Genomic DNA, 26,809 nt, shown 5'->3' with positions numbered 1-26,809 from the left:
AAAACCCAGCGAGAAAGCATAGCGGAAATGAAAAGATCTACACTTCTTGAAACATCCTCGGTATTGCATTTCGATTTTGCCGAGAACTGGTCTGTTGTTTTGCCAGATGAAATCCAAAGTTATCATTGGCACAATTCACAGATATCTATATTTATGTGTGTAGTGTACTTCAATGGCAACACAAAAAGTTATGCGGTAGTGAGCAATGACTTGCAACATGATAGTGCTCATGCACTTTGTGTAATCAAACTGATACATCAAGATGTTAATGAAATCACCGACTCATACAATGAATTGGTCATAATTTATATTTCAGATGGAGCGGCATCTCATTTTAAAAACAGGCTCCAGCTGTATGAGCTTGAAAAACATTTCCAAGACGATTTGATCAAGAGAAGATGGATCTTCTCGGCAACGGGACACGGAAAAAGTGCATGTGACGGTATAGGTGGGCTCTGCAAACATTACGCAACAACGTTTAATCTTCGAAATGACCCGGTAAGAGCTATAAGGGATGTAGAATCGTTTGTCAACACCGTTTCGGAACTTATCAAAGGCACAAGGCTCTTATTAAGTGCACGTACTATTCAAGACTTCAGAAATCAAAAATCACAAGATTGGGCCAATATTAAACCTGTGATTGGTATTCAGTCTAGTCATTTTTGGCAGGTCACATTCATGGCAAGAAGCACGAAACATGTACTTGAAAAAATACAAGTAGCTAACAGTTCCAAAAGAATATATTATACTCTGAATGACCTTCAAATTGGAGATTTTGTTGCTTGCGTCTATGATAAGCAGTGGTGGGTGGGTCAAGTAGTTTCACTCTCACAGGAATTTCGCGATATTACAGTGTCTTTTATGATTCCTCATGGACCTGCAACTTCCTTTAAATGGCCAGCTGAAAACGATGAGTGTAACGTTAATTTTGATAGATGTTCTTCTAAAACTCACTCCGCCGTCTCCTACTTGTGCCTCAGCACCAGGGTTTGCCCAAGTGGGCCCAGCCCGAAAAAACCCACCGGGTTTTTTCGGGTTGGACCCACCTGAAAAAAACCATCTTAAAACCCACCTGGGTTTTTGACTTTTTTGTTAGTGTACTATTGGTACAACTAAGGTGATCACATTGAAAGTTATTTTTATCAGATTTTAAACTTTCTTTGGGCGAATTATATGCTTTCATGTTAAGATAGACAACAATATTCAACATAAGACCTTTATAAAGCTCTAAATGCACTGAATGAATGAATGAATAAATAAATAAATAAATAAATAAATAAATAAATAAATAAATAAATAAAAAACCTCACCTTAGCTTGAGATAATTGTAGAACAAATTTGTGTGCGGATTATGCTTCTAGCCTATTTGAAGTAAAGTAGGCGATTTTATATTTTAGAAAATACTTTCCGTGAATAGTGTGTTTCCTGACTCGGCACCGCCGAGGGACGTTAAACCTCATACGTTGACGGGTTTAAGGTCATATAGGTGCCGTATTAACAGTAAACATGTAAATACATTAGTAAAACTATTAGTATTATTTCTTACCTTTGATGGTAACAAAAGTATTCAGTAAAATTTGGTTTTCCAACAACAGTTAAGTTCAGTCATTCGTTGCTAGCCTTCAAATAAGCATTCTGTAGAATCAACACTAGCAATAACGTAAAAATTCTTGTCAAAATTAAGAAGCTTAATGCTTGGAGCTCCGAAGAGTACGTAACGCTTACTATTTCAAGTGCTGCATTCAAACTTCAGTATTAATGGAAGTTTCGATGTACAGTAAAGCAAGCTGCATTTTCAGGGAAAACCCGTCGTGAAAGAAGTGTTCCGGAAATTCCCGCAATTGAACCCACAAAGCAACGAAAGTGAATACTTCAACAATAAATTTATTTATTTTACGCTGGAGGATATTTCATTTCATTTTAGACATTTTGAAACATTTACTTTATAAAATATGAATTATAGGCCTATCTTTGTTAATTGTTTTAAATTAATTTTCGGAAAAGAACGGTCTTGCAACAAGTGCTCGGGTAATTCCCGTAATTGAATGCACAAAGCATCGAAAGTGAACTTCAACAGTAAAACCATTTATTTTACGTTGAAAAATATTTAAGACATTTTGATGAATTATGTCTTTGTTTTAAATTAATATAGCTATTTGGTATTCATATTTGGCGAACGTCACTGAGGCTCCTAGGATGACTCGATCTACATTTGTTAGTTTGTCTGCCTTTACCATACAGTGTTCAACTTTCGGTCTTTTAAATTTTCAGGATACAAACCAGATACACTGTAAATTTTTTGTTTAGATTTTGGCAGCATACCAACGTAAAATTACAAAATGGCGCGCTTTAAAAAAAAATAGCTGATATCCATAGGCGTTTCTGGCGGAGGGGACGGGGGGTCTCGTCCCCCCCAATATTTTGAAGTACAAAATATTCAATATTTCATTCTAATTTAATTTATTTACTAACGACAGAATAACAAACAAACAAATAAATAATAATAATTATATTTATTTGGAATATATTATTCAGGCTGTGGAACGATTATATCAGAGTTCTTGATATACCTTAGGGGATCCGTGAAGGTAAGCAAAAAGGTAACAAATGGAATCGAAGATAATAAATAGGTTGGGCTAGGTAGCATCATTTTAATAACTTTCTTCGATGCCCCCCCCCCAATTTTTACATGCCAGAGACGCCAGTGCTGATATCCACTGGCGAAAATCCCGGGGGGATGATGGGGACATATCCCCTACAATCTGGGAACTGTCCCCCTCAATAATCCGATTGGAAATGTCTTTTAGGAAGAAATGTGATGATTTGTGTCCAACTATCACAAAGAAAAGTGAGATGAAATTGATACCTCCCAGAATAATCCTCAAATCTGAGCGCCTCCCAATGTTGAAGACAACTCTGCTCCCCTACCCATGTTGTCCCGGAGTCCCACACAGGGGACATAAAATATGACGATATTATTATTGCTTTACAACTTTAAAATCAGACTGGCAACATTGAAAACTGTTTACAGGGAATGATCATATTTGGATCATCCCTTGTGAACAGTTTTCTATGTTGCCGGTCGGATTTTAAAGTTATAAAGCAATAATAATGTCGTCATATATTATGTCCCCTGTGGAGTACGCCGGGACCGACATGGGTAATCCTCCTCAGCATTGTTTTTCGCCTTCATAAATATTTTGTACATCACATATACCGTCTTACCCGTCCCCCCGATGTTGAAGACAAATTTGCGCCGCTGCTGATATCCACGCTACAAAGCGCAATTTTAGGTCTTTCAAGTTGAAATTTTCAAAGTAGAAGCACGAGAGACTAAATTAGCTGTATATATTTTGGCGGCATAAAATTTCAAAATGGCGTCCATTTTTCATAATAGCGGGTATCCATGCTACAAGGTGCAATTTTCGGACTTTTTAAGTTGATATTTTGAGGGTAGAAGCACAAGACATTCTAAATTTGCTGTATAGATTTTTTCGGCGATCCAATATAAAATTTCAAAATGGCGGCAATTTTTTCAAAAGAGCAGTGAATAGAAAGTTGTTGCAAGTTGTGACAATGACACTCATGAAATGTAAATCATATTTTAACATTTTTACCCCGAAGAGATTGAAATATTTCGAAAAAACCCAATTAAACTTGAAAAAACCCAATAAAACCCGAAAATGCCCACATGGGCCCAGGTGGGTTGGGTTTTTTAAAAAATACCCGGGTTTTTTCAAACCCTGCTCAGCACGCTATCACAAATTCCTTTCCAAAGAAGTGATGCTGGTACAAGACATCTTTGCTTCAACATGACGTACAGAGAGAGAAGCCAGTATGTAATAATTAACTATGCTATTGATTAATTTTTCATTTTATTTATACATACCACAAAATTGTTTAAATCGACCACTTTTTGTAACATGTTAAATTCCATATATATATTCTAGTGTACATTTATATAAGAATATTGCATCATTGCACGTTTCGATTTACTTCTTCAAACAATGAAAATTAAAAAAGAAAAAGAACTACCACGCCAAGCGTGGTTCCATACCCGACCCCTGTGCAACACACTATTTTAAGAATTTGCGAAAAAGTTAATATACAAATATCTCTATTTCTTTTTGAATGATTCACATAGGGAACAATGAAAGATCGTTCAGGCAGATTTTCAGATTTTTTAAGAATGGCCTTTTGGAGAAAATCCGTCCTAATTTCAGGCGAAAATGACGTTTTATCATGCATTCACTCACGTTTTCTCTCCCATGTGCCATCGTAGATGGGAAACAAAATTATCTATAGGGATCCCAGAAGGAGTATTATATTGTGTCACAATAATACGGTTATTCTCTCATTCTTTCATACGGAACATAAATGTCAAAATTCTTGCATTTTACTTTTTTACTAAGTTTTCCGGTGTTTACAAAATGCTCTTGTTGGACGGTAATTCGAGTTTTTTATATCAGAACGACAAATGTAATCTGAGCACTTCTAAATAAAAAAAGAATCATCCAATTATCACAAGTAGTTACTGAATTACGTGTCTTTCAAGATTTTGCTCATCCACTTTTTTATTAAAAATAGTGATTTTCGTCCGAATTTCATTAGCCCATAATTCGAGGACAAAAAAATCTGGGAAAAACCTCTTTGCAGGTTTCATATCTCCAACAGGGTTACCAAATATATTTTTTTCAAAAAAATCAGAGATAGTCACCTAGTCAATTTTGCATATACCTGCCTGAATTGAGATGGAATGGGCCAGAAACAGTTTTGTGTAAGAAATGGAAATTTCTCGTAAACACTTTTGGTTAATATTTTTTTTTAAAAAATGATTTTAAATGTAGTTTAATACTAAAACCATGCATTATCATCATCATTTGAGGTATTTCAAACGAATAGGAACGAAGTTACTACAACTTGAAAATTTTATCAAAGAACTTTTGTTTGGAGAAAGTGCGGTAGAGATGCGGCGCAAGGTATTTCTCAAAGGAGGGTACTGTTGAAGACAGACTCATATGCAGAAAATGGATGCCTTTGAGAAATTCCTTACGCCGCGTCGCTACCACCCTGCTTCTGATACAACTGTGTCATTTAGGCAATACTTTCTCTAAACTGTTTGGGAATGCTTGGTGTTGCATCTTTCCTCTGTCTGTAATGATGTGTCACACGACGCTTTGTCACCATTTGCGACAGCTTATAACTCGGAAATGACGCCGAATTTAACAAAAAATCACAAACTTTTTTGTTTATATACATGTGTAGATTCTTCTCCGCAGCGTTGTAAACAGAATTTTGCACCACCCTGTATAAATATCATATCCAATCACGTAGATGAAAATCAAAGAAATCTTTCAGTTTAACATCCCACGATTATGCCCTTTAGGCTAAGGGGGGCAAATAATTAAGCCAAATGAATTATTACGGAAGAATTGGTGGAATGATAATGTGGAAGGAAACCCACCGCAAACTTACTTGGCCAGGGATCGAACCAGGGACTCCACGCACCAGAGATAAACGCTCTACTACTAAGCCACCGTACCCCGCGCAATCACGTGGATGGCTTTCAACAGCCATAAAGAACATAATGCTGTTTACTGCAATTTAAGATCTAAAACCGTTCAGGGGATATGAAAACCATTGGTAAAGATTAGTATACTGCTTAGAGTGGTGTATTTGTGGGAACTTTTAAAGATAACTGTTGTTTTCCTTTGCTCTATAACATTACAATAATAGCCTTTTGGTAGTTGTTGTTACAAGTTCTTGGACTTACATAATTTTAAGCAGCCCTCCCGGCTGGTCTAGTGGCCAGCGTGTATGCCTTTGTTTGACGTATAGAGAAAAAAATATTATTTTTACAATCATTCACTTTCATTAATCGTCCTCTCCCTTAGCCTGACGGGATTAACCGTAGGACATTAAACTAAAATTTCATTTCACCATTTTAAGCAGTAATTCAAACTTTAGCAATGTTTTATCATACTCCCGGAAGTCTGAGGTATAAAATTGCTTTAAACGGCATTATGAACTTTGCAAATATTAAAAGCGGTCCATGGGGTTGTATGATACTTATATAAGCAGTTTTCGAAATAAAAACATTTTGAAAAAAATCGAAGTTTCCATTCTTTGTAACTTTGCTCGTATTTATTCGAAGGAGGAACGGTGGCTCAGTGGTTAAGCATTCACTTCTGTGTGGGGTTCCTGGTTCGATTCCAGTTCGCGCCAAGTGACTGTGGTGGACAAACACGGTATTCGTGGATTTTCCACTTATTTAATCGTATACCCACTGCAACTGACGCGCCCTCCTACAACTCACGTCCTCCTGCTGTATTCCTGCCCTGACTCGGTTAGATAGCATTTGTGTTTTTAGTGGTCACCTAGCACAGTTGGTTCGTGTTTTGTGCACTACTTTTTATGCCATACGTCCACACTGTATTTCAAACAATACTCATTACCAAGTGAGCCACGTTCACATCCTAGTATTTTGGAGGAAAAACAGGCCCATATAAAATTTTCACGGTAGGCTTGCAAATGAACTACAATATAGTTGGATCGTCAGCCCCCTACATTCTTGGGCTGGCTACCTGCCCGGGAAGAGATTACGTAATATTACCTTCTTTTCCGATTTTCGTGTGGTCCGGCAATATAGCAGTAATGCCCAACCTTGCGATAACCTAATCTTACTTTGCGTTTAATATGTTAATTTTAATGTACTAAAGCGGAAAATTAAATATTAATAAGAAGGCAATGTAGATAGTTGTCACAATAGCACCTCAATAAACAGTTTCTATAAGTAAAGAAGTTTGTAAACAGAACGCTGCAGCCTAGCTGTTGCGCACCTAATCCTACATTTCCCCACTCCCTTCTTCGCGACGATGATGTTTTGCAGTGTTGCAATCTGCAGGGAGCGGAATGGTCTGAGGATTTTCTACGACATTCGAGTGTAAAAGCTGTATATTGACTGTGCCAGTTCGTACCAATGAAAAAATAATAACAAAAAGAGAAATTTTCCTTTGAGAAGGCGTGAAGGGATCGCCCCGTCGGAAAGCATCACTGCTTATAGTGTATCCATGAGGTAGTCTGCACGGGCCCGGTCCGTGAAATAATAATATGAGGCCCGACCCGAGTTAGAAATATGTTTTAGCATTTAGGCCAGGCCCCATGTGATAATCAAATGCGCCCGAATTACAAAAACTTAACAATTAAGGCAAAAGTGTATTTTTTATTTGCAACAATTAAATGTTTAATTTTGCAGTTTAAAAGCTTTCATGATTCAGAGACAACAAGGAAATGAAGGTTATCCTTTACAATTAGTTAACTATGAATTCTCTTTAAAAAAGAAGTCATTATATAAATTCTCATATAATATAAACTGACATTGTCTTGAAGAAAAAACCAAGACACGTTGTTCCCAATGCTCTTGTTCTTTAATTCAGTGGAAGAAGCAGTATTTTCGGGTTAAATTCCAAAGTTGGGCGTCCGTTTCCAGCGAAATTTTTAAAATTTACAGGAAAGATATGGATAATTTGATCGTTTGTGTGCTTGATAACATATAAGAGTCTCGAAAAACCTGTTTATTTGTTATATATAAGCGGTTATAAACATGGAACTATACGGCGAGCGGAGGGAACTACTTGGCGCAAGGTAACCGAACATTTGCATTGTGGGAAAGAAACGAGCATTTATGTTATCAACATGGCGAATGTACAAGGGCAATGAACTAGCAGTTTTAACATTTGTGAAGCAATACGTTGATAACGAGCAAAATCTTTTAAAAGTTTGTGAAGAGCACGGATCAATGAACCTAATAACAAATTGCAGAAAGTGTGGAAAGAAGATAACAGCGAAAAAACTTGACTAAAGCGGACGCCCAACTTTGGAATATATGCCGTATTTTCACTCAGACAAGCTAAGCATATTTATTTCTGTTACTTTTAGTTTTTTTCACTATTACACAGCTTTTCTCTCAATTGCACAGTGATTTTAAGTATGGGCGTCTCAAGTTACAAATTTAGGTTGCGTTAAAAGTTCTCCAGAAAATATCGTTGTATTATGCCCGAAAAGGTCCAGAGAAATATTGATTTCGGGGTTATAGTTAAGGAGCCGTACTTCCCATTTAGGGAAGGACGAGAAACGCCATACTTTCAGGAATTATTCATTGACTATCTAGGATGTTAAAAAGTAGGTAATAGACTGAGTTCTTGCCCTTGTACTTAGGGTGTTTAGGTAGTACAACAGTAAGATGTATCCTCGTGCACGAGAGATGAGAAGTAGCTGTTCTTAACTATTACCGACGGCGGAATACGAAGTGCTCCGCAGCGATCTGCGCATCTTGGTTTGAAACTTGTCGAGTTATAATTTATTTGTTGAAGTTTACTATCCTTATCAGCACTTAGGCAAAAAAGACGCGAACCTACAGTTTAAAATGAATTCCGAACCACAGTACTGGTAATGCGTTCAATTTTCTTATGTTCTCCCACCGGGAATCGAAACCCGAACCACGTGCACAATGCCAGCCACTAGACGAGCGGGGAGGGCACTCTATTTCCTTTCTTAGTAATAATTAAATAGAAATCGACTTCTTGGAAGAAGTATAATTATTCTCAAGTACTTTTCGTGTTTCTAACTCGTATCTTTTTCAGTTTTATTATAGGGGTATTCTAAATCTGCACCATGTAGTGCGCCATAACTGAATTTACTTTATACAAGGTCTCCTGGTGCAAACCTCAAATAGATCTGTGTGCATTTGAGCACATATATAAATTAATTAGAATGTAGTAATGATAGGTTTCGTTTCATACATTTTAATAACTTTTTGAGTTCCGGATTCAGGCCCGCGAAAGTGTCATGCCGAGCCGGTCACACATTTGAACGTAAGTACATTTTCTGTAATCATGTTACTATTTTAAAATACTTACCATTTCGTACTGTGCATTAATCCGCGTTCCGCACATTCTTGAATTGCAAGAAGAAGATCCTTCTTCACATTCACTAAATCAAATTTGAAAGAGACCTCAGCAGCCATGGTCAGCTGTCAGGTATAAACGCACTTTCACATGTTTCGACGTGTGATTCTCAATTGTTTTTGTTTACATATGGAGAATGCTGAAATCATATGGTAGAGAAAGTATCTGTACAGTTCACTTATTGGAAACTTTATTATATTTATTAATTGAAGAATTATATCAAGGAATAATTATGTAAGAAATTGGGTGTATTGTCTTCGGTGTATATAGAAAAAAATAGTTTTAACAGTTTTCGTGAATGGTAGTGCTTCGAAATACGAAAAGTAGTTTTAAAATTAAGAATAGATCGTACACATTGAAAGTTTTAAGTTCTACAATAAAATAACCTCAGACAATTTTGGGCAAATAACAATCTAGAAATATACATAACTAATTATATATTTACTTCTTTCATAATGAAAGTGACTCTTAGTACCTTTAGAAATCGTTTCTTATGGGAAGTTACATTCGTGGGCGCAGATTCACTTTAGGAGGACGTAAGCGTTATGGGTAAATATAAAAATAATTGATCCAAATTACAATTCCTGTAGTAATTGTCTTGTAAAACCTTTCAGATCTGTATTCACGATTGTGTACAAAATCATTATTTACATGTACTAGATATCCTTACAAGAGGAAGAGCTCCTCCGTGGCTAAGCGGTTAGCGTACGCGCCTGTGGCGCGGGAGACCCGGGTTCGATTCCCGGCGGGAGCTCATGTGGTTCGGATTCCACGTTAATCAGTAGGTCCACGTCTCATATAGCCTCGCTGCTGAACGGGACGTAAAACTCAACTCATCCATCCTTACAAGAGGATTCATATCTACCCACTGGTTAGACGTACTATGTGCCGAAGGCACCAGACTTTCTTCGATGTTGTGCGCCTCAGGAATTGAAGGGAACGTGGAAAGCATTCCTCATGATTCGTTCCACATTGACACTTGTGCAGATCTACATTCAATGTATGCAATGTGCGTGAACCACAGCAAATAAAAGAAAGGAAAAACAACGTATCTTTAAATTTAGTATTTTCTATGGAATGTATGTCCCTACTTTCCACATTTAATTTACTTAATTGGATATCCCTTACATATGGGAAACTTTTGTGCACTTGTAAGGTTGCGTATTGTGAGTTAACACACTGCCTTCACATAACATACTGTGTTAACTTTACAATTCCCGCTCCAGCTGGTATACTCACTCAGAAACGAGAAATTACACTCTATTAATTTTATAAAAATGGATGAAAACTTGCCTAAGCTTAAACTAACCCGTTCCTACTCCTACCCTACTCTACTATACCCTTTTAAAGCAACCCTACTTACCGATGCGCAGTTGCAGGGTGTATTGTAAAGTTTACCCCGTACTTCACTTCACTTCATTCCGTAATGACTTCCTTATGTGCGATACCCGACCTAAAACTTCCACTTTGGATGATGTATTTCTACGTTTTATTACGCATCTCAGAGGTAAGGTCTCCACAAGTTTGATTATTACACAGTGTTCTGTTACAATAATGTTACATACAACGTTCCTTCAGTATATTTTAAAAATGTGTGGTTCCAGGTTGTAAATTGGTACCTGCGGATGGATACGCTAAGGGTAAAATTATTCATTGCACCGCAAGCACCGAGGCTCGTGACGGTGGTGTGGCACTAATAAAATAAAGCGGTAGTATGATATAGTTTGGTATTGCGGAAGACACAAAATGGATTATAGAAATAAATTGAGTATAAGAGAAATTTATAGTTTGCGAAAAGTAAGGTCGAAAGAAGGAGGACATGCAAACACAAAGGAACATCTGATTACTGTTACTTGTGTAGTGCATAGGTTCTAGCAAATAGCTTCGTACCTATAGATTGTTTGCGAATAATACCTAGACCCCTTCTCTCCACACCCTACTCCATAAGGCTACTCGCCTGGCTCCGCTAGGTTTAGGAAATAAATCGTCTTATGTAAGCATACGTAGTGAAAGTAAATATTTGACATTGTAATTCGTGCAGAATGCCGGACTATGAAAGGAGAATATGTGAGATATTATTAGTTTGCATCGGCGCTCTTTTTTTCCCATAATTTAAAACTAACGTATATCGTATGCTTACACTGAAGGCTACAAGTGTAAATTTATTGCAAGTACCATAGCAAGTTGCATATTTGGGATGATTTGAGTACTTATCTTAGTTTTGTTGCAGAAAAGTTTTCGTATCAGGATAATGATTTTATTTTCTTTGATGCGTTTTGAAACACACACAAAATTAGAATTAATACGACATTAAAATACCATCTAACTTCACTCAAGGAGCGCAGCTAATTCTATCATTACAAGTGTTGTGCAATGTAAAGTACCGGTATTAATAGTCTGCATACTTTTGTTAACACATTTGAAAAGTACTTATGTTAGAAAATGACCTATATTTAAACTGAAAATATAGAATGCGTATATGAAATATAGCTGATCTGAACGATCGCAGTCGTGAAGATATACTTAACCTTCACGCCTTTGTTCCTTTTTTTTTAGGTTCAAGCAGAAAATACACACTCCACTGCGGCACTGCCGCATAAGCTTGATCCTACATGAATCCACTCGTAGGGCATTGAACATATTTTATGCAACGTACTTGTACAGCAAGAAAATCGCTCTTAGAATTAAGATTTTTGAAGGCATTGTTACTAATCATGATTGTAATCCGATACACTCATGATGACTTATTGTCGTCATCATCGGTACTTATTGTTAGAGGCATTTTTACATTGATCATTATTCCCCAGTAAAAATGGTAGACCCTGGATTGTTTAAGCACAACAAAAGTTGCGGTACAGTTCATATGGTCTAAATAACTAAGCAGCTACTTCAGGAATGATAGAATGTACGGCTGTTCAGGAAGCATACTTGGTAGCAGAGTGGTTAGCGTATTAACACGGTAAACCGAAGAACAGTGTTCGAATCGATATTTAATCATGCATTTTTCAAATTTTTTCGTTGTCAATGTATTTTAGTCTTCTTGCTAAACAGAAAGGAGTGGTGTCAAAAACTATTCGTTCATAAACAAGAAAGGTTATAGATTTCTTGTTGGAAATTAGAGATATAATTTGTGCATTTGCTGAAAAGAGAAAGGAGCTTCAACTGTGAGATATTTTTATGCTGTAAGCAAAATGTTTCCAGTAACTTCTTCAACACAAAGAAAACATACCGTATTAGAAATTTATCCATAATAGAAGTATCATCTGATATTAAATTTAATGAAATATGTATTTAAATATTTTGAGTTCCATAAGTTTTTTTTTTTTTTTAAGACATGGTATTTATAAAATTCTGTAAGGTGTCTAATAGAAAGTACAGTGTAACAGTATAAATAGTCTATATTTCATTAGCATCCTATTTGTGATTTTGTTAGGTCTGCTCACAGAATATAAGCAGCACTAAATACAGTGAAACCTCTACTAACGGACACCTCCCATAATGGACATATTTTATAATCCCCAAACACTATAATAGGAAAAAGCTTATTGGCAAACCTCTCTAAAGCGGACACTCTCTAGTACGGACACGGACAGTCTTTCCCGTCTTTTATAAGTATTTTTACCTCCGTATTACGGACGCTTTCTCTAGAAACATGTTGAAAAGTACAGTAAAAATACTTTTTTTGTAATTCATAGTGTGTCAGCAAGGAAGCACATGAAGGTGTGACAACATTTTTCCTCCTCAACTGTCTGCTTTGCAACCCAGAGGAAAGGTCTCCGTTTAGCAACACCCTCATGTCTCTTGCTTGCATTCCACTCTCACCCAAACTGTTTTTGACACAAAAGTGATTGACAGTTGCCCGTCGTTTGGGATGACAAGTCATTCTGCTGTCCCGTTGGAATCTCTAACCAAGCAGAAGACAAGTTACGTATTGTCTCAAAAAAGTCATTACTGGACTGCAATTAACTCACAAATTAAAGCAATACACCGAAAACGTAGTAAGTAGCGATAAGTGTAAAGTATATAGCAGAGAATTATAACATCTTATTTCCATGTTGTGCCTCGAATATAGAGTATCGGATGGCGCAAGATAATGTAGGTACAGTAACGTTTTGGCAATATTCGTATATACATGATTCATGCAAAAATATATATATATTTTTTAATTGTATAGCAGCTTGTACTAATTTACGTAAGAAGATATTGAAGCCTCTCTAAGGCGGACACCTCTCTATAGCGCACAATTTTTAATTCCCCACGGCTGTCCGCTATAGAGAGGTTTCACTGGATATACATAGCATTTTCTTGTTTATTTGCAGGGTGGATGGACATAATTTAGATTGGTAGTTCTGATCTTTGGCACGTAAGGCGAGTTAATGTGACTTCTCATCATGCAGCTCCTATCATGGGTAATGTTTATTTCTGCACTTATATACGTTTCGTAATTTTCAGCAAAATAATTATGTAATTTTGTGTGTTATCTCTACATTTTCTGTGCTAGAAATCGTGCTTTCGAGAACTTGTGTCTCTCTTCTTCAGTAGAGATAAAATAGCAAAGAGTCGTTTATCCATGAATTCATAGTACTGCTCAAATGTCCTCCCGTTCCAATGACTTAATCTGAGATGTTCTAGTAAACATAGTTCGAAACATTCCAACCGAGTGTATAATATCAATTAATAACTCACATGCAAAATCAATTGAAAGAATTTCTGTAAAGTATACGTAAAATGATGTAAAAATACAAAATTACCCAATATGTATAGATCGAAGCAATGAAAGTGTTACAAAAAGTTTAAGTCCAAATTACTAACAAACTCTTCCGCCGTGTGCTTATGCTTATGCTGGTGCACTCACCGAAGTAATTTTTGGAATTGGGCTGAAAACCAGGAGCAAATAGTCGCTCGAGACGTGTGTTTCTGAATGCATAAACACACGGCGCAAGAGATTGTTATTAATTTGGACTTAAACTTTTTGTAACACTTTCATTGTTTCGATCTGTACCACATTCGAAGAAGCAAACATTGTATACAAATTAGGAAAAATAACTAACTCTGTGATCTTTGGTACTTGAAACTTCACTCCGTATAATTTTCCTACTTAGTCCTAGGGAGTAATACGAACATGTGCTGTACGAAATATCTTTATGCCATTTATTTTATTTTATTTTGTAGAATTCGATTCTAATGTGACAAGTGTCTTACCAGGAGAACTTTTCGAATTACCTGTTAATTTTCCCTGTATATAAAGTTATTATTATGTCTTTGTTACTGTAGTTGTATTAAATTTAGTGTTAAAGTTCACAAAGTCTAATCTCTATGACGATTGTAAGCTGATGCTTCAGCCACATAATACCCAATGCGCCGTTTAGCCAGTCAGAATCTTCATATGTTTCAAAGTTATAGTGGATTAATTTTAAATAGTCAGTTGCTAAACCTAATAAAAAATTAGCAATTACTGGCTTTATTTTGTAATCACATCAATATTACAGGGACTGACAGGGACTTGAACTTCAGTCTGAAAGTGAACTGGGGTTGCTCTTACTAATTGTGCTACCAGCGAAATGGCTATTTTTTCTGGGTCTCCAAATCCTACACACTAGACTTTGCTCCTAGAAGGAATCCAACAATGTCAACTGGCACATTGCTGGTAGCTCAATTGGTCAGATCAACCGCTTGACAAGTAGATAATCGGGATTCAAGTCCTTACCGTTCTGTCGTTTAGGTTTAGTTTTGAGTAACTAAATCGTTGTATTATACGTTTAGGTACTTGAAGATCACTTAAAAAATATAAAAATAGTTAAATTTGGTTCAATTCCTCTTTTCTCATAATGTAGATCGTTACTTAATAAGTCTAAACTATCTTTTTAACTTAGGCTTTGACATTTCCACAGGGTGCGAACACGTATAGTCAACTGGGCCACGGCGTGGCAACAGAGCAGTGTATTATGCCAATGGAAATACCACAAGATGATCTTCCATTGGACCTAAATCGTGTATGTTCCATAGAGGGAGGTGGTGGTCACTCATTCATCGTAGATCAAGATGGCCAAGTGTTCGGTTGTGGCTGGAATAACAAGGGCCAACTAGGTCTTCCTGCTGATGCTAGCACGATGACATTGAAGCGTATTGAATCATTAAGTAGCTTTCATATAAAGACAATAACATGTGGATGGGATTCAACATTAGCTATTACGAGTGATAGTAAAGTTCTAGTTTGGGGATCTAATTCCTTTGGGCAGCTGGGAATTCCGAGAAGAAAGGTAAGACGGTTATTATTAACAGACACTCCATATATATATATAATAGTAATATTAGTGAGATTTCCTATAATTCGATAGTATTTACAGTGAGATCAATTGTAGAGTTCTTACTGTAAAAGATATTGTGTCAACTTTGGACCAAATTGTACTTTGAAACTTCATATTAAAGTTTTGTGTTAATTCTTATTTAATTACATAAAACTATGAACGAAGTTGTACAGGAAAAAAATGTATTATTAAACTGTTACAGTTTATGAATTATAATATGATCTTCATCGGACACATAATAACCCTTATAACCCCAACTCCTTTCCAGTTAATCACATCTCCCATTTGTTCAGATTTTAGAATGTTAATAAAATTACCCAATAAAGAAATATTTGGTTCCTATGAAAACCTCTGATAGATTTCCACATGATGGCCTTGAGCATGCTTTCTGAACGTTGCGTTTCGAAGTTAAAAAAAAAAAAAAAAAAAAAAAGTGTGTTAGTTTCCTTTTGTAATTTACTGGTTGTGATGACTACAGTTATATGAAAACGTTAGTGAGAGCAAGTGAACATGGGAACAAAGTCTAGTGAAACGAGAATAAAAATAAGTGAGGTATTTTCGGCGGCAGTATGGTAAATGAGTGGAAATGTAATGATGATTCAACAAGTTTAAGAACATCGATGAATTCTTCCAGGTCGCATCTCGTCTGGTACGTTCCCAAACCATAGACAACGAGATTCTCAAGATTATCATGCTTTTGTAAAGCTTATTTCTCTCTCTCTCTCTGTCTCTTTTTTCAATCTCACAACACTCTTATGCTACTTTATTGCTTCTTCCAGTTATCTTCTTCCAGCGATGCACTGACTACATATGACCAAGTTGAACATACGCCATTGGTCTGCGAGCTCTTTACTAGTTGTAGTTTATTAGTGAAGATAGGATAACGAGGAACTTCATAGTTGGTGCCTTGTACCAAACATTATTAGGCTCATCAAGTCTAGGAGGCTCAGGTGGGCAATTCATGTAGCCAGAATGGAAAAAAAAAAGTAGGAACATTTTCAAAGTTTTTAACTGGAAACCCAATCGGAAAACGACCATTAGGAAGACCTAGGCGCAGATGAGAGGACAATATTAAGGTGGATCTCGCAGAAATAGGAATACAAAGTAGAAACTGCATCCAGTTGGCTAAGGATAAAAGTTAATGGAGAGCTTTGATGAACGCGGCACTGCATCTCCAAGTTCCATAGGCCATTGAGTTAGTTAGTTACGATATATGTACTTCGTAACACAGTATCATTATGGTTTCGTAAGCGCTGATTACTGCATCAGAACTGTTATTTAATGAGTTAGTTTACTTTCCTTTTGCAGATTGTTAACACCAGAAATAATCCATTGGAAACAAATGCTGATAGGTTTATGTCCAAAGTTACGAAAAGCAAAGCGAACTGCATCTTGTGTTTTTGAATACACGTTTTCACACTATTCGCAATACTTGCATATATATACATAGAGAACAGAAGAAACAGTTCATATTTTGATACAAAACTCTACAGAGATACTTTTTTTTTCAATTGGCAGGATGTTTCTACAACATTTTTCTTGATTTGATTTGATTTTTGAGTTTAACGTCTTTTCAGCAGCGAGGCTATATGAAACAGGACCTACAGCTTAACGTGGAATCCGAACCACATGAGCTCCCGCCGGGAATCGAACCCGGGTCTCCCTACAACATTTTTCTGTTTTCTCTCTCTCTCTCTCTCTCTCTCTCTCTCTTTCTTTCTTTCTTTTAGTTTGTATTAATTTATTGTATGTACTATATTTTTCTTCTCTGTTTCCTGATATAAAAATCGAGATCATCGCAATAAATATGGAATATCTTTTCAGGTAGCAAGTAGTAATGTACCTTTGGAACTGAATGTACCCGAAGTACAACAAATATCTGCAGGACTGCGTCATTCAGTTCTATTAACGAAGTCTGGTGAAGTATTTGTGTGCGGCAATGGGAAGAAGGGACAATTAGGGCTAGTAGATGAGAAAGATCTTCCAAGGAAAGAAGTTGATGAACCTACGAAAGGTTAATATATATATTAAAGCGTGAATCTTCTAGTAAGTACTCAACATCCAGTTGCACGTGGTGAGTGACCGTAACTAAGATATCAAATGAACTTTTAGTCTTGTTCAAATGGTCATTTTTAAGCAAATGTTTCTATGTTTATTCAGTTTCTTCTTGAGAAAACTAAACAAAATTGTGTACAAAAGTTGTAACTGAGTAGCATAGAAGGCAGAATGCTCGCATCATAATTAGAATGTCCCAGGTTCGATCCCTAACTGAATATTAGCATGCTTAACCTAATAGATGAGTCTTAAAATAATACCTATCTGATTACTTTTTTTTTAATCTTCTTTAATAGACAAATGTTTGACTATAGCATCGTTTGACTAATCTGGGTTTCTGAAGATTTAATGTCTGCTTTAGCTAGAAAGAAAATCAATGTAAATAATGTCATTCCATATGGAGTGAGACAGTGAGGGTTACTTAACCATTTTATAATCAAGTGATTTTTATTTATTTATATTTTTTTTTTTTTTTTTTTTTTTTTTTGAATTCTTAATGATTAGAGAGTCTCCAAAAAAGATCATAATTTAAATTTTTTAAATAATTTTCCCAAGTCCGATGGTAGCGTTAACTTGTATTACTCAGACCTGGTTAAGTTGATGAATCAAAAATTATTTTATTCAGAAAAGAATAGAGTATCTTGTCTCCAGTACATATTTAATAAAATTTATATGCAAATCCACCTAAGCAGTTGACATCGAAATTGACAAATTTGCATGTTCGAAGCCATATCAACCCAAGAAGGAATGTTATCTCAGGCTTATTTGTTTGGGGGGGGGGGGGGTAGTTACCTAAATGTACTATAAGAGAAACAAAAAATAAACACTGAGAGTTGCTTCCTTTACAATTTACAAAGCACACTTTACGTTCCCGACCGCCGTTCTATTCTTTGGTGGTCGTTTGAGATTGTAAACAAAATTTTTAAAAAAAACATGATTGCTTCACTGCCAAGAAACAGACAAAAATTAGGGAGAGAGTAAATCTCGAACAACCTATTCACCAATAACAGGTTATAATAGCCAACATAAACCTTCCTTGTTCGAGAAGCATCTTTGGCGCGTCAAACGAACTATTAAAAGCAAGTGGTTTATACCCTTTTATGAAGAAAGGGTACATTGAAACAGACTTACGAGGCAAATTGAGGACAAAATGTCTACTTTGGAAAACCTACATATTACTACTGTGAAATTCCCCATGAAGCGTTTGAAATTCACCACAAAAGATAAGTATCGAATATCCATTTCAAACACGTTTTGAAAAACAGTAATTATTAATTTTTTAATCGTTAATAATTTTTTAACGATTGGCAATTACAAATTAATTAGCAAATAAATTTAAAATTTAATTTAATCGTCAGTTTTTTAACGGATTGATTACAAGTCTTATATTTGCACATCAGTAAAATACGCGATAGTGTATTTATCTGTGAAAATTTCAGGGTTTTAAACTTCGTCCCAAAAGAAAGTGTAAGTTGTCCAAATTTTGATGATGATGATGATTAAAAAAAAAAAAAAGCTGAACCTGCGCTATTTGCATAGCGCACAGTTCTAGTATGATCGTGAATCTCCTTCCCACTTTTTACTATATCTGTGGAAGTTCATTTACGAACACAAGTAAAGGACAGGAAGACTCTCAAAGGGAGTGAATTGCTATAGACAAACATATAAATGTAGTATTTTAATATATATAATGTTGAAGAGAGTTTGTAGCAAACTTGGATAAGTAATGGATGATACCAAATGCAAATATTTTTTTCTTATAATTCCATATCTAAGTACGCCTCATTGCGGGTCCGCAAAAATTCGAAGTTGCCAGCTTGCAATAGGTTTACTCATTCAGATTAAAGCAAAGCGCTTGAAGTGTCCATCAATCCGCTATACGTAGTTCCTCTACTGCTTGCCTTTCACAAGGGTTAATAGGGCCAAAGTGATGCCTAAAATGTAGAAGAGAAAAATAGACTTTTTTTTTTTTTTTGAAAATTTGAATGAGAACTGGCAAATCTACACAAAATGTGGAATAGACCAGCGGAAACAGCACGTTTCTAGCACTTGTGCTTTTCGAGATCTCATTGCCGAAAGGATTGGCCACAAACATATAAGCTTTTCTAGCATTTTAATATATAGATTTCCGTTTTTGAAACATTTTAGGTTATAAGGGACGCACTCTCAGTGTTTTTTGTTTGTTTGTTTGTTTGATTGTTTGTTTGTTTCTCGTATATTACATTTAGGTAGCTACACACCCTCAAATAATTAAGCCTGAGATTACATTCCTTATTGGGTTGATACGCCTTCGAACACTGCAAATTGATTAATTTCGATGTCAACTATTTAGATGGATATGGACTATTTTGCACACAAATTTCTTTAAATATGTACTGTACACAAAATAGGCTGTTCTTTCCTGAACATATATATATTTATTTCATCAAACTATGGTTCACCAAGTCTAAGCATTATAAGCTAAAACAAACTCCTACAAATGCAAGAATCAGCACGTGTTGCTAAACAAAAATGGCTGCCATCGGACTTGGGGAAAATGATTTAAAAATTTTAAATTATGATTTTTTTGGAGACTGTAATCATGCAGGAATCTATAAACAAAAAATAATTTGATTTTGCAAGGGCCAAGCAACCAATTATTTTTTTCTCTGGTACAATTGAAATGGACGCTCCAGTGCAATTAAAACTTGTGATTAAATAACGTAATTATTTCTTAGTGTTTATATGCAAATAATGTAATCAATAAAAAGCAGTAAAATTCAGATACCACTTTATATTCCAGTACTGGTCTATTGCTTTATGTGTTTCATTCAATGACATATTACCTTGTATCATTTTATACTATGTAAGTACAGTATATGAGCAGTAACTAAGATACTATGAGGCAAGTACATTGCTGTACGTCTGTAACAGACAGTTAGTTTTCTCGGTCATGTAGCAGAACATTAAATAGAAGTATACTCAGTATGTTCGCAGCATGAACAATTGACTATCCCATTTGAAAAGGGGATTATAATTGAAACAAGCTTTGTTGACATTCGAAAGATACCTCTGTTATTTATTTTAAAAAAAAAGATTATTTAAATTAATGCAGAGAGTTACCGCGTCCTGGAAATCCTGTGAAACGAATTCAGAGATCGAAGAACTCCAGGAAGAGTTGCAGAAAAGTTGTACCTTTCCTATTCGTAACGTAACAGGAATACTAGATGGTCACCTACATGCAGGTGTTTGCCTAAAACGTTTCGCATTGACCGGTAGCCACGTGTAAGGACTTTGGTGATGTAAGGCAATGGTTCCCAACCGGTGTGGCGCTCAGTTCCATAGAGTGCCTGGCGAAATTTTAGGTTTTAAAAATCGTAAGGCATTTAATAATTAGTTGAAACCAGTTTTAAAACAGAATCTACCAGTCAGCGCCTCCAGCAGCAGAAACAATGCTCAGTACTACACAGAATCACTACTTTGTAGTGTAATTTATTTTATTATAATAAAAAATCAAACAAGTCTGTCATGATGTCATGGGTATTCAGTAAAGTATGTCGTCAGTCAAAAAAAGGTTGAGATCCACTAGTATACGGAACAGAAATTGAACTAAAACAGTATCTGTAATATGAATTGATGAACCGCACTTTCCAGATCACTAATGATCACCGATCTGATGATTACTTGGAAAACCTCTGCTACTAGAATACTGTACCCACTCTAAATCGGTGAGGTGATTGTATTGTTTCAGCTAGAATTATGTGGATGAGCTGGTTATACTCCATGACAATATGAACTCTGAAGTATCTAGAGAGTTCGGTGATTTTTCACAGTATACTAGTCCTATGGCCGCGACAAATTATCCTTTCTGGGTGAAAATAACTCTTGTTATTAGTATTAAATAGGCATATGAAATTCATTATTAATGAAAAGTTAATAGTGTATTACAGGTTTCGTCATGTTGAGGCTTACATATTTTCAGATGTTTGGGATTAAGAAAAGAACAAAAGGAATTGGTGAATAAAGAGAGTTTTTCTTTTGTTGCAGGTGTAACATAAACGTATATATCTTAATTAAATAGAAACTAAAGAATGACTAATCCAACGTAATTTTGGGTGGAAAAACAATGTAAAAATTGAAAGGGTTTAACTAAATTATGTTCGTAGAATTATACATAAAAATTACTGATGGAATTTTTTCAAGAATAGGTTATTATTGAATATGCATCAATTTCTATTCAATATACGTTGATCCAAATTAACGTCTGCTTTAATTTGATTTGATTTACAGTTTGGCGTCCCTTTTAGCAACGAGGCGATTTGATGAGATGTGGACCTGCAGCTTAACATGGGATCCGAACCACATGAGCTTTCGCTAAGAATCAAATCGGGTCTCTAAGTTTGTTTGTCTTCTTTTCAGTGAAGAAAAAAAAAATAACAAAGGTACATTATATAAGAATAGGCACGTAAGTTAAAATTTCCTTTAAAAATTTTCATACATATCATGGGAATTTTTTCATTGACGGCTTGGCTGCACTCTTGTTTTTTTAATTGTTTTTCCAAAATTAGACTGGATTCGGTAGAGATTAATATTGTTTTAGGTCTATTCAATCAAATGTATGCTTCTAAATTGCATCTGCAAAGAAAGAAAAATCTGTTCAAGTCAATACGTTTTCTGTTTACGTCCTTTCTTAACACTAGATAGCCGACGACAGTTCTGATGGAAGGACCGATATAAAAGTTAATCAAGAAGACAGAACTTAAAAGCATTTTAGATTTCTTTTGATGATTGATCCACAAAAATGCCCATTATCGTAACTCCACCATATAAAACAAAGTAAGCATACATTAATCTAAACAAATAACAAAGCCTACTACTGAATAGAAAGATATAGGTGTAGTTTCTAAGTACAACCCTGAGATCTACTTCGGGTATTATCCACCCAACTTCAGCAATTTGTATGGTTTTCTGATACTCATCTCAGGTGAACTTGGATTTTAACTATTTATTATTTAAATTTTGAATTTCTTAATCGAAAATATGATCAGTAAAAGTAAAAGAATAATATTCATGAAAACTTTGTAGGAGTCGTTGTGTTGAATGTTTTATTTTCATAGAATTGTCTTTTCTCATATAATCTTTATTTCAAATTCCTTTATTTACTTGGTTTATATCTTCTTAGTATCAGGATTGCCAAAAATCAAAACTGTAGTATGTGGCCAACATCATACATTGGCTTTGAGTGAATCACAGGACCTCTATGTATGGGGAGATAACAAACATGGACAACTTGCCTTGGACCCTGCTGTTACACCAGTTGCTTATAAACCACAGAAACTATCTAAAGAAGATCTTGGAATATCCGAAATTTCATCTCTTCATGCTGGCTGGACTCATAATGTTATTCTCAGGGGTGAGAAGAGAATTTTTATATTATTATTAAGAGTTAGTAAAGGAGATTAATTTCGGTTTTCTAATTAACTTCTTTGTGAGCATCAAGTTTCCAGCTGATGTTGAATGTAGAAAAAACGTAAGATATTTATATATATGCGAAATTTCTTACTTAGAGGATATAAACTGACTTCTCTTATGAATATGTTAACAAATTTCCTGTTAAAACTTTACCGTCATATTGGCTTTACCGTGTTTCGATTTGTTGCGGGGATGGTAGAATTCACCCTGTTGTTGTTTAAATTTTCCTGTAACTCTGAATGATGAAATGCCATTTAAACGTGGCAATTTCTGTTCTTCAGCTGGATTTTGGATTCTTCAGTTACCTACCCGAACATAGTGAGAGGGCGCGGTAGCTCAGTGGTAGAGCGTTCACCTCCGGTGCTTGGGGTCCCTGGTTCGATCCCAGCTCGCGCCGTGTGGACTTTGTGGTGGACAAACATCGTGCTCGTGGGTTTTCTCGTGGTTCTCCCGTTTCCTTCCACTTTCTTCATTCCACCATTTCATTCATTTCTCATCATCACCGTCTCCTTTAGTCTAACTGGCATAACTGTGGGACGTAAAACTCAAAGATTTCATTTCCAAACGTAGTGATCATCTTTATGCTAATTTTCTGACAGTATTTTCAGTCCAAATATTCTGCTTTATTGGCACTTGTAAAACTAGCCATGTGAAACGAGGCTGAACTTGATTTGAGCTAAACATATTCATTATATAAATTTGAGGTAAACGTAACTGATTTTCTGTTGTCCTGTTTATGAACTTAATTTACTCAACTCTGGATTCACATGGTGGATTCATTCTGGATGTATACACTGGGGGAAACACATTTAATAACATCCTGTATACATTGTCAGGCTCGAAAGAAATTCTCACTATAGAATGTCTGTCTATAGAGGACATGCTGATTTTAGTTTGAAGATCTCTACGCAACAGTTATCGTACGGAACAGGCTGATCTTAGCATCTGTACTGTAAAGGGCTTGCTGTTAGTAGTTCGAAAGTCGTCAGACTGAATCAGATCCTCAATGCCAAGATGACGGCAGCAGACACTTACTCTGCAGTTAAGTGACTTTGAACGCGGCTGTGTAGTGGGACTGCAAGACCGAACGGACGTTTCGCAGAATTGTCGCTCACGTGGGTCGTGATGTGATAGTGGTGCACCAGTTGTATACATGATGGGAGGCAAGAAAGTGTTCACTGCAATTTACTGCAGTGCCTGAACACATGGATTATCTGACGGCCGTGTACGTGTTTGTACACATGCAAGTAAACGAGAAGATGCAGCGCTTGCTCGCAATCGCTGGCACTCTGGTATAGGGAGCAATAAGCTACATACACCACTGTCTTCATTCATTCATTATATATTTGTGATGTCAACCCTCTTGTTCGACCTTATCTGGACACTTTGTGGGATTTTATCTTTTAGCAGGATATCACGCGTCCTCATACTGCTACCCAGTGTAGTCTTCTCAGTATGCACTTTCTAACCTGGCACACTGTGTCTCGGAATCGAAACCCTGCCGCGTAGGGAACGTTGGTTACTATATCCTAGACAGGTGTTCAGCATATGTACGACCGTCTACTTGCCCAAACAGCTTCTTGTGTAGTCGATAAGAATAGTTACACGTGCTAGTAAGTACTGTATGATTTTCCGTACCTTGAGATGTCCCAGGCACCATGTTGTGATCACTAACACCGACCTTGCCTTCTTGTGTATCAACGTTGAGCTAGATCCGTGAATTCCTACTGTGTCTTTCTAAATGCGTTTTCATCAATTTATATTATGCATATCTTTTACAAATACCTTTTGTCTATTGCAGGTGATGGAAGTGTTTTTAATTGGGGAAGAAATGATTATGGCCAATTGGGATGTTACAATCATAACAGGGAGAAGTTGTGGAAACCAGAGTTAATTGAAAATTTAGAGAAAGTAAAAGAGATTCGTGTTGGTGCTGAGTTCAATCTAGCTCTGTTGGGTAAATATTATAAATATATTTATATGCAATAATTTTTTTCTTGACACATATAACTTCAGGATTCTGCACACATACTCTTAAAATGTATTAAGTATATGGACCTAAATAGCTCAAGCAGCAGAGTACACGCCTTCTATTTGTTACTTTTCATTTCCTGTTACCGATATAGACCATGCTTATGGAAGTTTCCTAATTTTTTCCCCATGCTATACGGTTTGAATGCTACGACCTATTTAACTGAAACTGCCTTTGTATTAAAAGTTAGAACAACAACATGTATTGAAGGCTGCATGAATACCTAATAAACGATAATTTGTTTAATAGAAAATCATGGTTTTTATGGATATTAAAAGTCTTCAAAATGTGTCAAGAATCCATTTTTAATTCATAACTTTGAAGCATAAACCATCTTGTTTAAGCAGTTAATGCACATACATTAAAAAAATGTTATTCTTACGTGTGCCCATACTGCTGTGAAAACGGCGTTAGTGTAACCACGATAGGCAGCTATCAGTGGCAAACATCATGAATGAAAGCACAACACTACCTCGTGATGTTAACAGCGAAACACTATTTACCACATAAGGAACCATATCTCCACTTCAGTCTAACAGCAAGGAGTGTTTCATGCACTTGGAGCGTATTTTTCGAGCATTATACAGGGTGTTTCAAAACAACACCGAGATATGGGAGGTGATTCCTGACACCAAGATAAAACAAAAATTATAGACCAATCTGGGAGCACAAATGCTTTCTTTCGGAGTTATAGGCTGTCAAAAACATGAAAAAATGAACCTTAAAGCTCCATAGCTCCAAAACTATGGGATCTACCGTAGTCAGGTCCAGACTTCACTTAGGAACTAATACGTATCTTATCCAAAAATACATGTTTCAGAATCCCAAGGTACTCATGCAAGCTACAGGCATATAATTTGAAGTACTTAACATAAGTAAAAATTGTTGCACATGCTGTATTTTTTGATAATGAGTGTTCATTTGTGCTGTTTTAGTTATTTCTAATAAGTAGTATTTGCTTTCACTGCAACGGATTTATTTCGTGCTTCTGTTCTAATTCGATCATAAACGATAAGGCTTAATCGGGAGTAGAATGGTCGGCACATTTTTTCTTCGAGTGTGTTTCAATGATTTATGAAAATTTTTGGAATATTAATGGTATTTTCATTATGTATAATTGACACATTTTTTGTTTCACTTTATTTTTTTAGAATCTGGAGAACTGTATAGTTGGGGATGGAATGAGCATGGAAATTGCGGAAATGGCACAGAGTGCGATGTTTTTGAACCGTCCCATGTTGTTGTGGGAAGAGACTACAGTGTTGTTTTATTTGGAACGGGTTATGGTCATAGTTTTGCACTTGTTAAATGATTTTAAATGTGTATGTATTTGTGTAAATAAATTTATAATTTCGGCTAACTATATTTTGTTAAATGTGTATGTATTTGCATAAATAAATTTATATAATTTCGGCTAACTATATTTTGTTATTGTTGTTTTTAGGCTTTAGAATCCTTTAAAATTTTCTTATTAATTCTTCTGCTCGCAGGACATTATTAAATATCCATTGTGTTTTCGTCTGCAATAGGAATTATGAAATTCCTTCTGAAAATGCGAAACAACTGAGAAATTCAGATATTTTTAACGTTGAAACTATTATTTACACGTATTCCTCTCTGCGTTAAAGAGTCATTAATTTACATTATTTGTGTTATTTTTTTAAAGTACTCTTCTCCCTTACTTTCTATCAAGAGGCATCAATTACTTTTTGTATTTCATATTATCTTCTTTAAGCTGCAGAGCAACCATATCAAAGTGAATTTACAATTTCATTTGCATGGTCTTAACTGAAATAACAGGTCAACCAGGGCATACCTGTTTGTAGCAGTTGCGTGTCGAGACAGAAAAATCCAGTAGTTCACAATTAAAAGCTGTTGCGAAAGCTCCAATGGAAAGTTTCAATAATGGAACTTAACTACTGTATATAGGCTGGTAACTTTTCGTATTTTGCAGAAAAATAGTGATTTTACTTTTACTTTTTACACCGTGCCACATT

The 26,809-nt window shown here is 35.7% G+C and overlaps 2 protein-coding genes across 3 annotated transcripts in view; one reads left to right on the top strand and one right to left on the bottom strand.

Moving 5' to 3' along the window:
- The window catches only part of Cdc23 (cell division cycle protein 23), a 108,900-nt gene extending 99,825 nt beyond the window's left edge, over window positions 1–9,075 (bottom strand). Inside the window, exon 1 of the mRNA XM_081760013.1 lies at window positions 8,919–9,075. Within this exon, the coding sequence (XP_081616139.1) occupies window positions 8,919–9,025 (107 nt within the window). The 5' untranslated portion in view covers window positions 9,026–9,075. The remainder of the gene's footprint in view (window positions 1–8,918) is intronic.
- Window positions 9,062–26,230, top strand: LOC145686580 (secretion-regulating guanine nucleotide exchange factor-like). Of its 2 annotated transcripts, none has more exons than XM_081760024.1 (7): window positions 9,062–9,200; window positions 13,286–13,375; window positions 14,858–15,226; window positions 17,099–17,288; window positions 22,491–22,721; window positions 24,582–24,737; window positions 25,964–26,230. In XM_081760024.1, exons 2-7 carry the CDS (start codon window positions 13,358–13,360, stop codon window positions 26,122–26,124), a joined length of 1,125 nt encoding a protein of 374 aa, XP_081616150.1. In that variant the 5' UTR covers window positions 9,062–9,200; window positions 13,286–13,357; the 3' UTR covers window positions 26,125–26,230. The 2 variants fall into 2 exon arrangements, with proteins under 2 accessions (XP_081616150.1, XP_081616159.1); XM_081760033.1 differs by lacking the exon at window positions 9,062–9,200 and adding an exon at window positions 9,245–9,515.
- Window positions 26,231–26,809: the final 579 nt, after the last annotated feature.

Source organism: Thermobia domestica, chromosome 1, assembly GCF_964235325.1.
Source record: "Thermobia domestica chromosome 1, izTheDome1.hap1.1, whole genome shotgun sequence".
In the NCBI taxonomy this organism is placed as follows: domain Eukaryota; kingdom Metazoa; phylum Arthropoda; class Insecta; order Zygentoma; family Lepismatidae; genus Thermobia; species Thermobia domestica.
Note: the sequence above shows the minus strand (reverse complement) of the source record. Positions and strands in the feature narration are given on the sequence as shown.

What these genes read in the sequence shown, in the direction of transcription:
- LOC145686580 (XM_081760024.1), top strand. An exon ending in TGGGAATTCCGAGAAGAAAG is followed by an intron (nt 15,227 to 17,098) that starts GTAAGACGGTTA and finishes ATATCTTTTCAG; the next exon opens with GTAGCAAGTAGTAATGTACC. An exon ending in AGTTGATGAACCTACGAAAG is followed by an intron (nt 17,289 to 22,490) that starts GTTAATATATAT and finishes ATATCTTCTTAG; the next exon opens with TATCAGGATTGCCAAAAATC.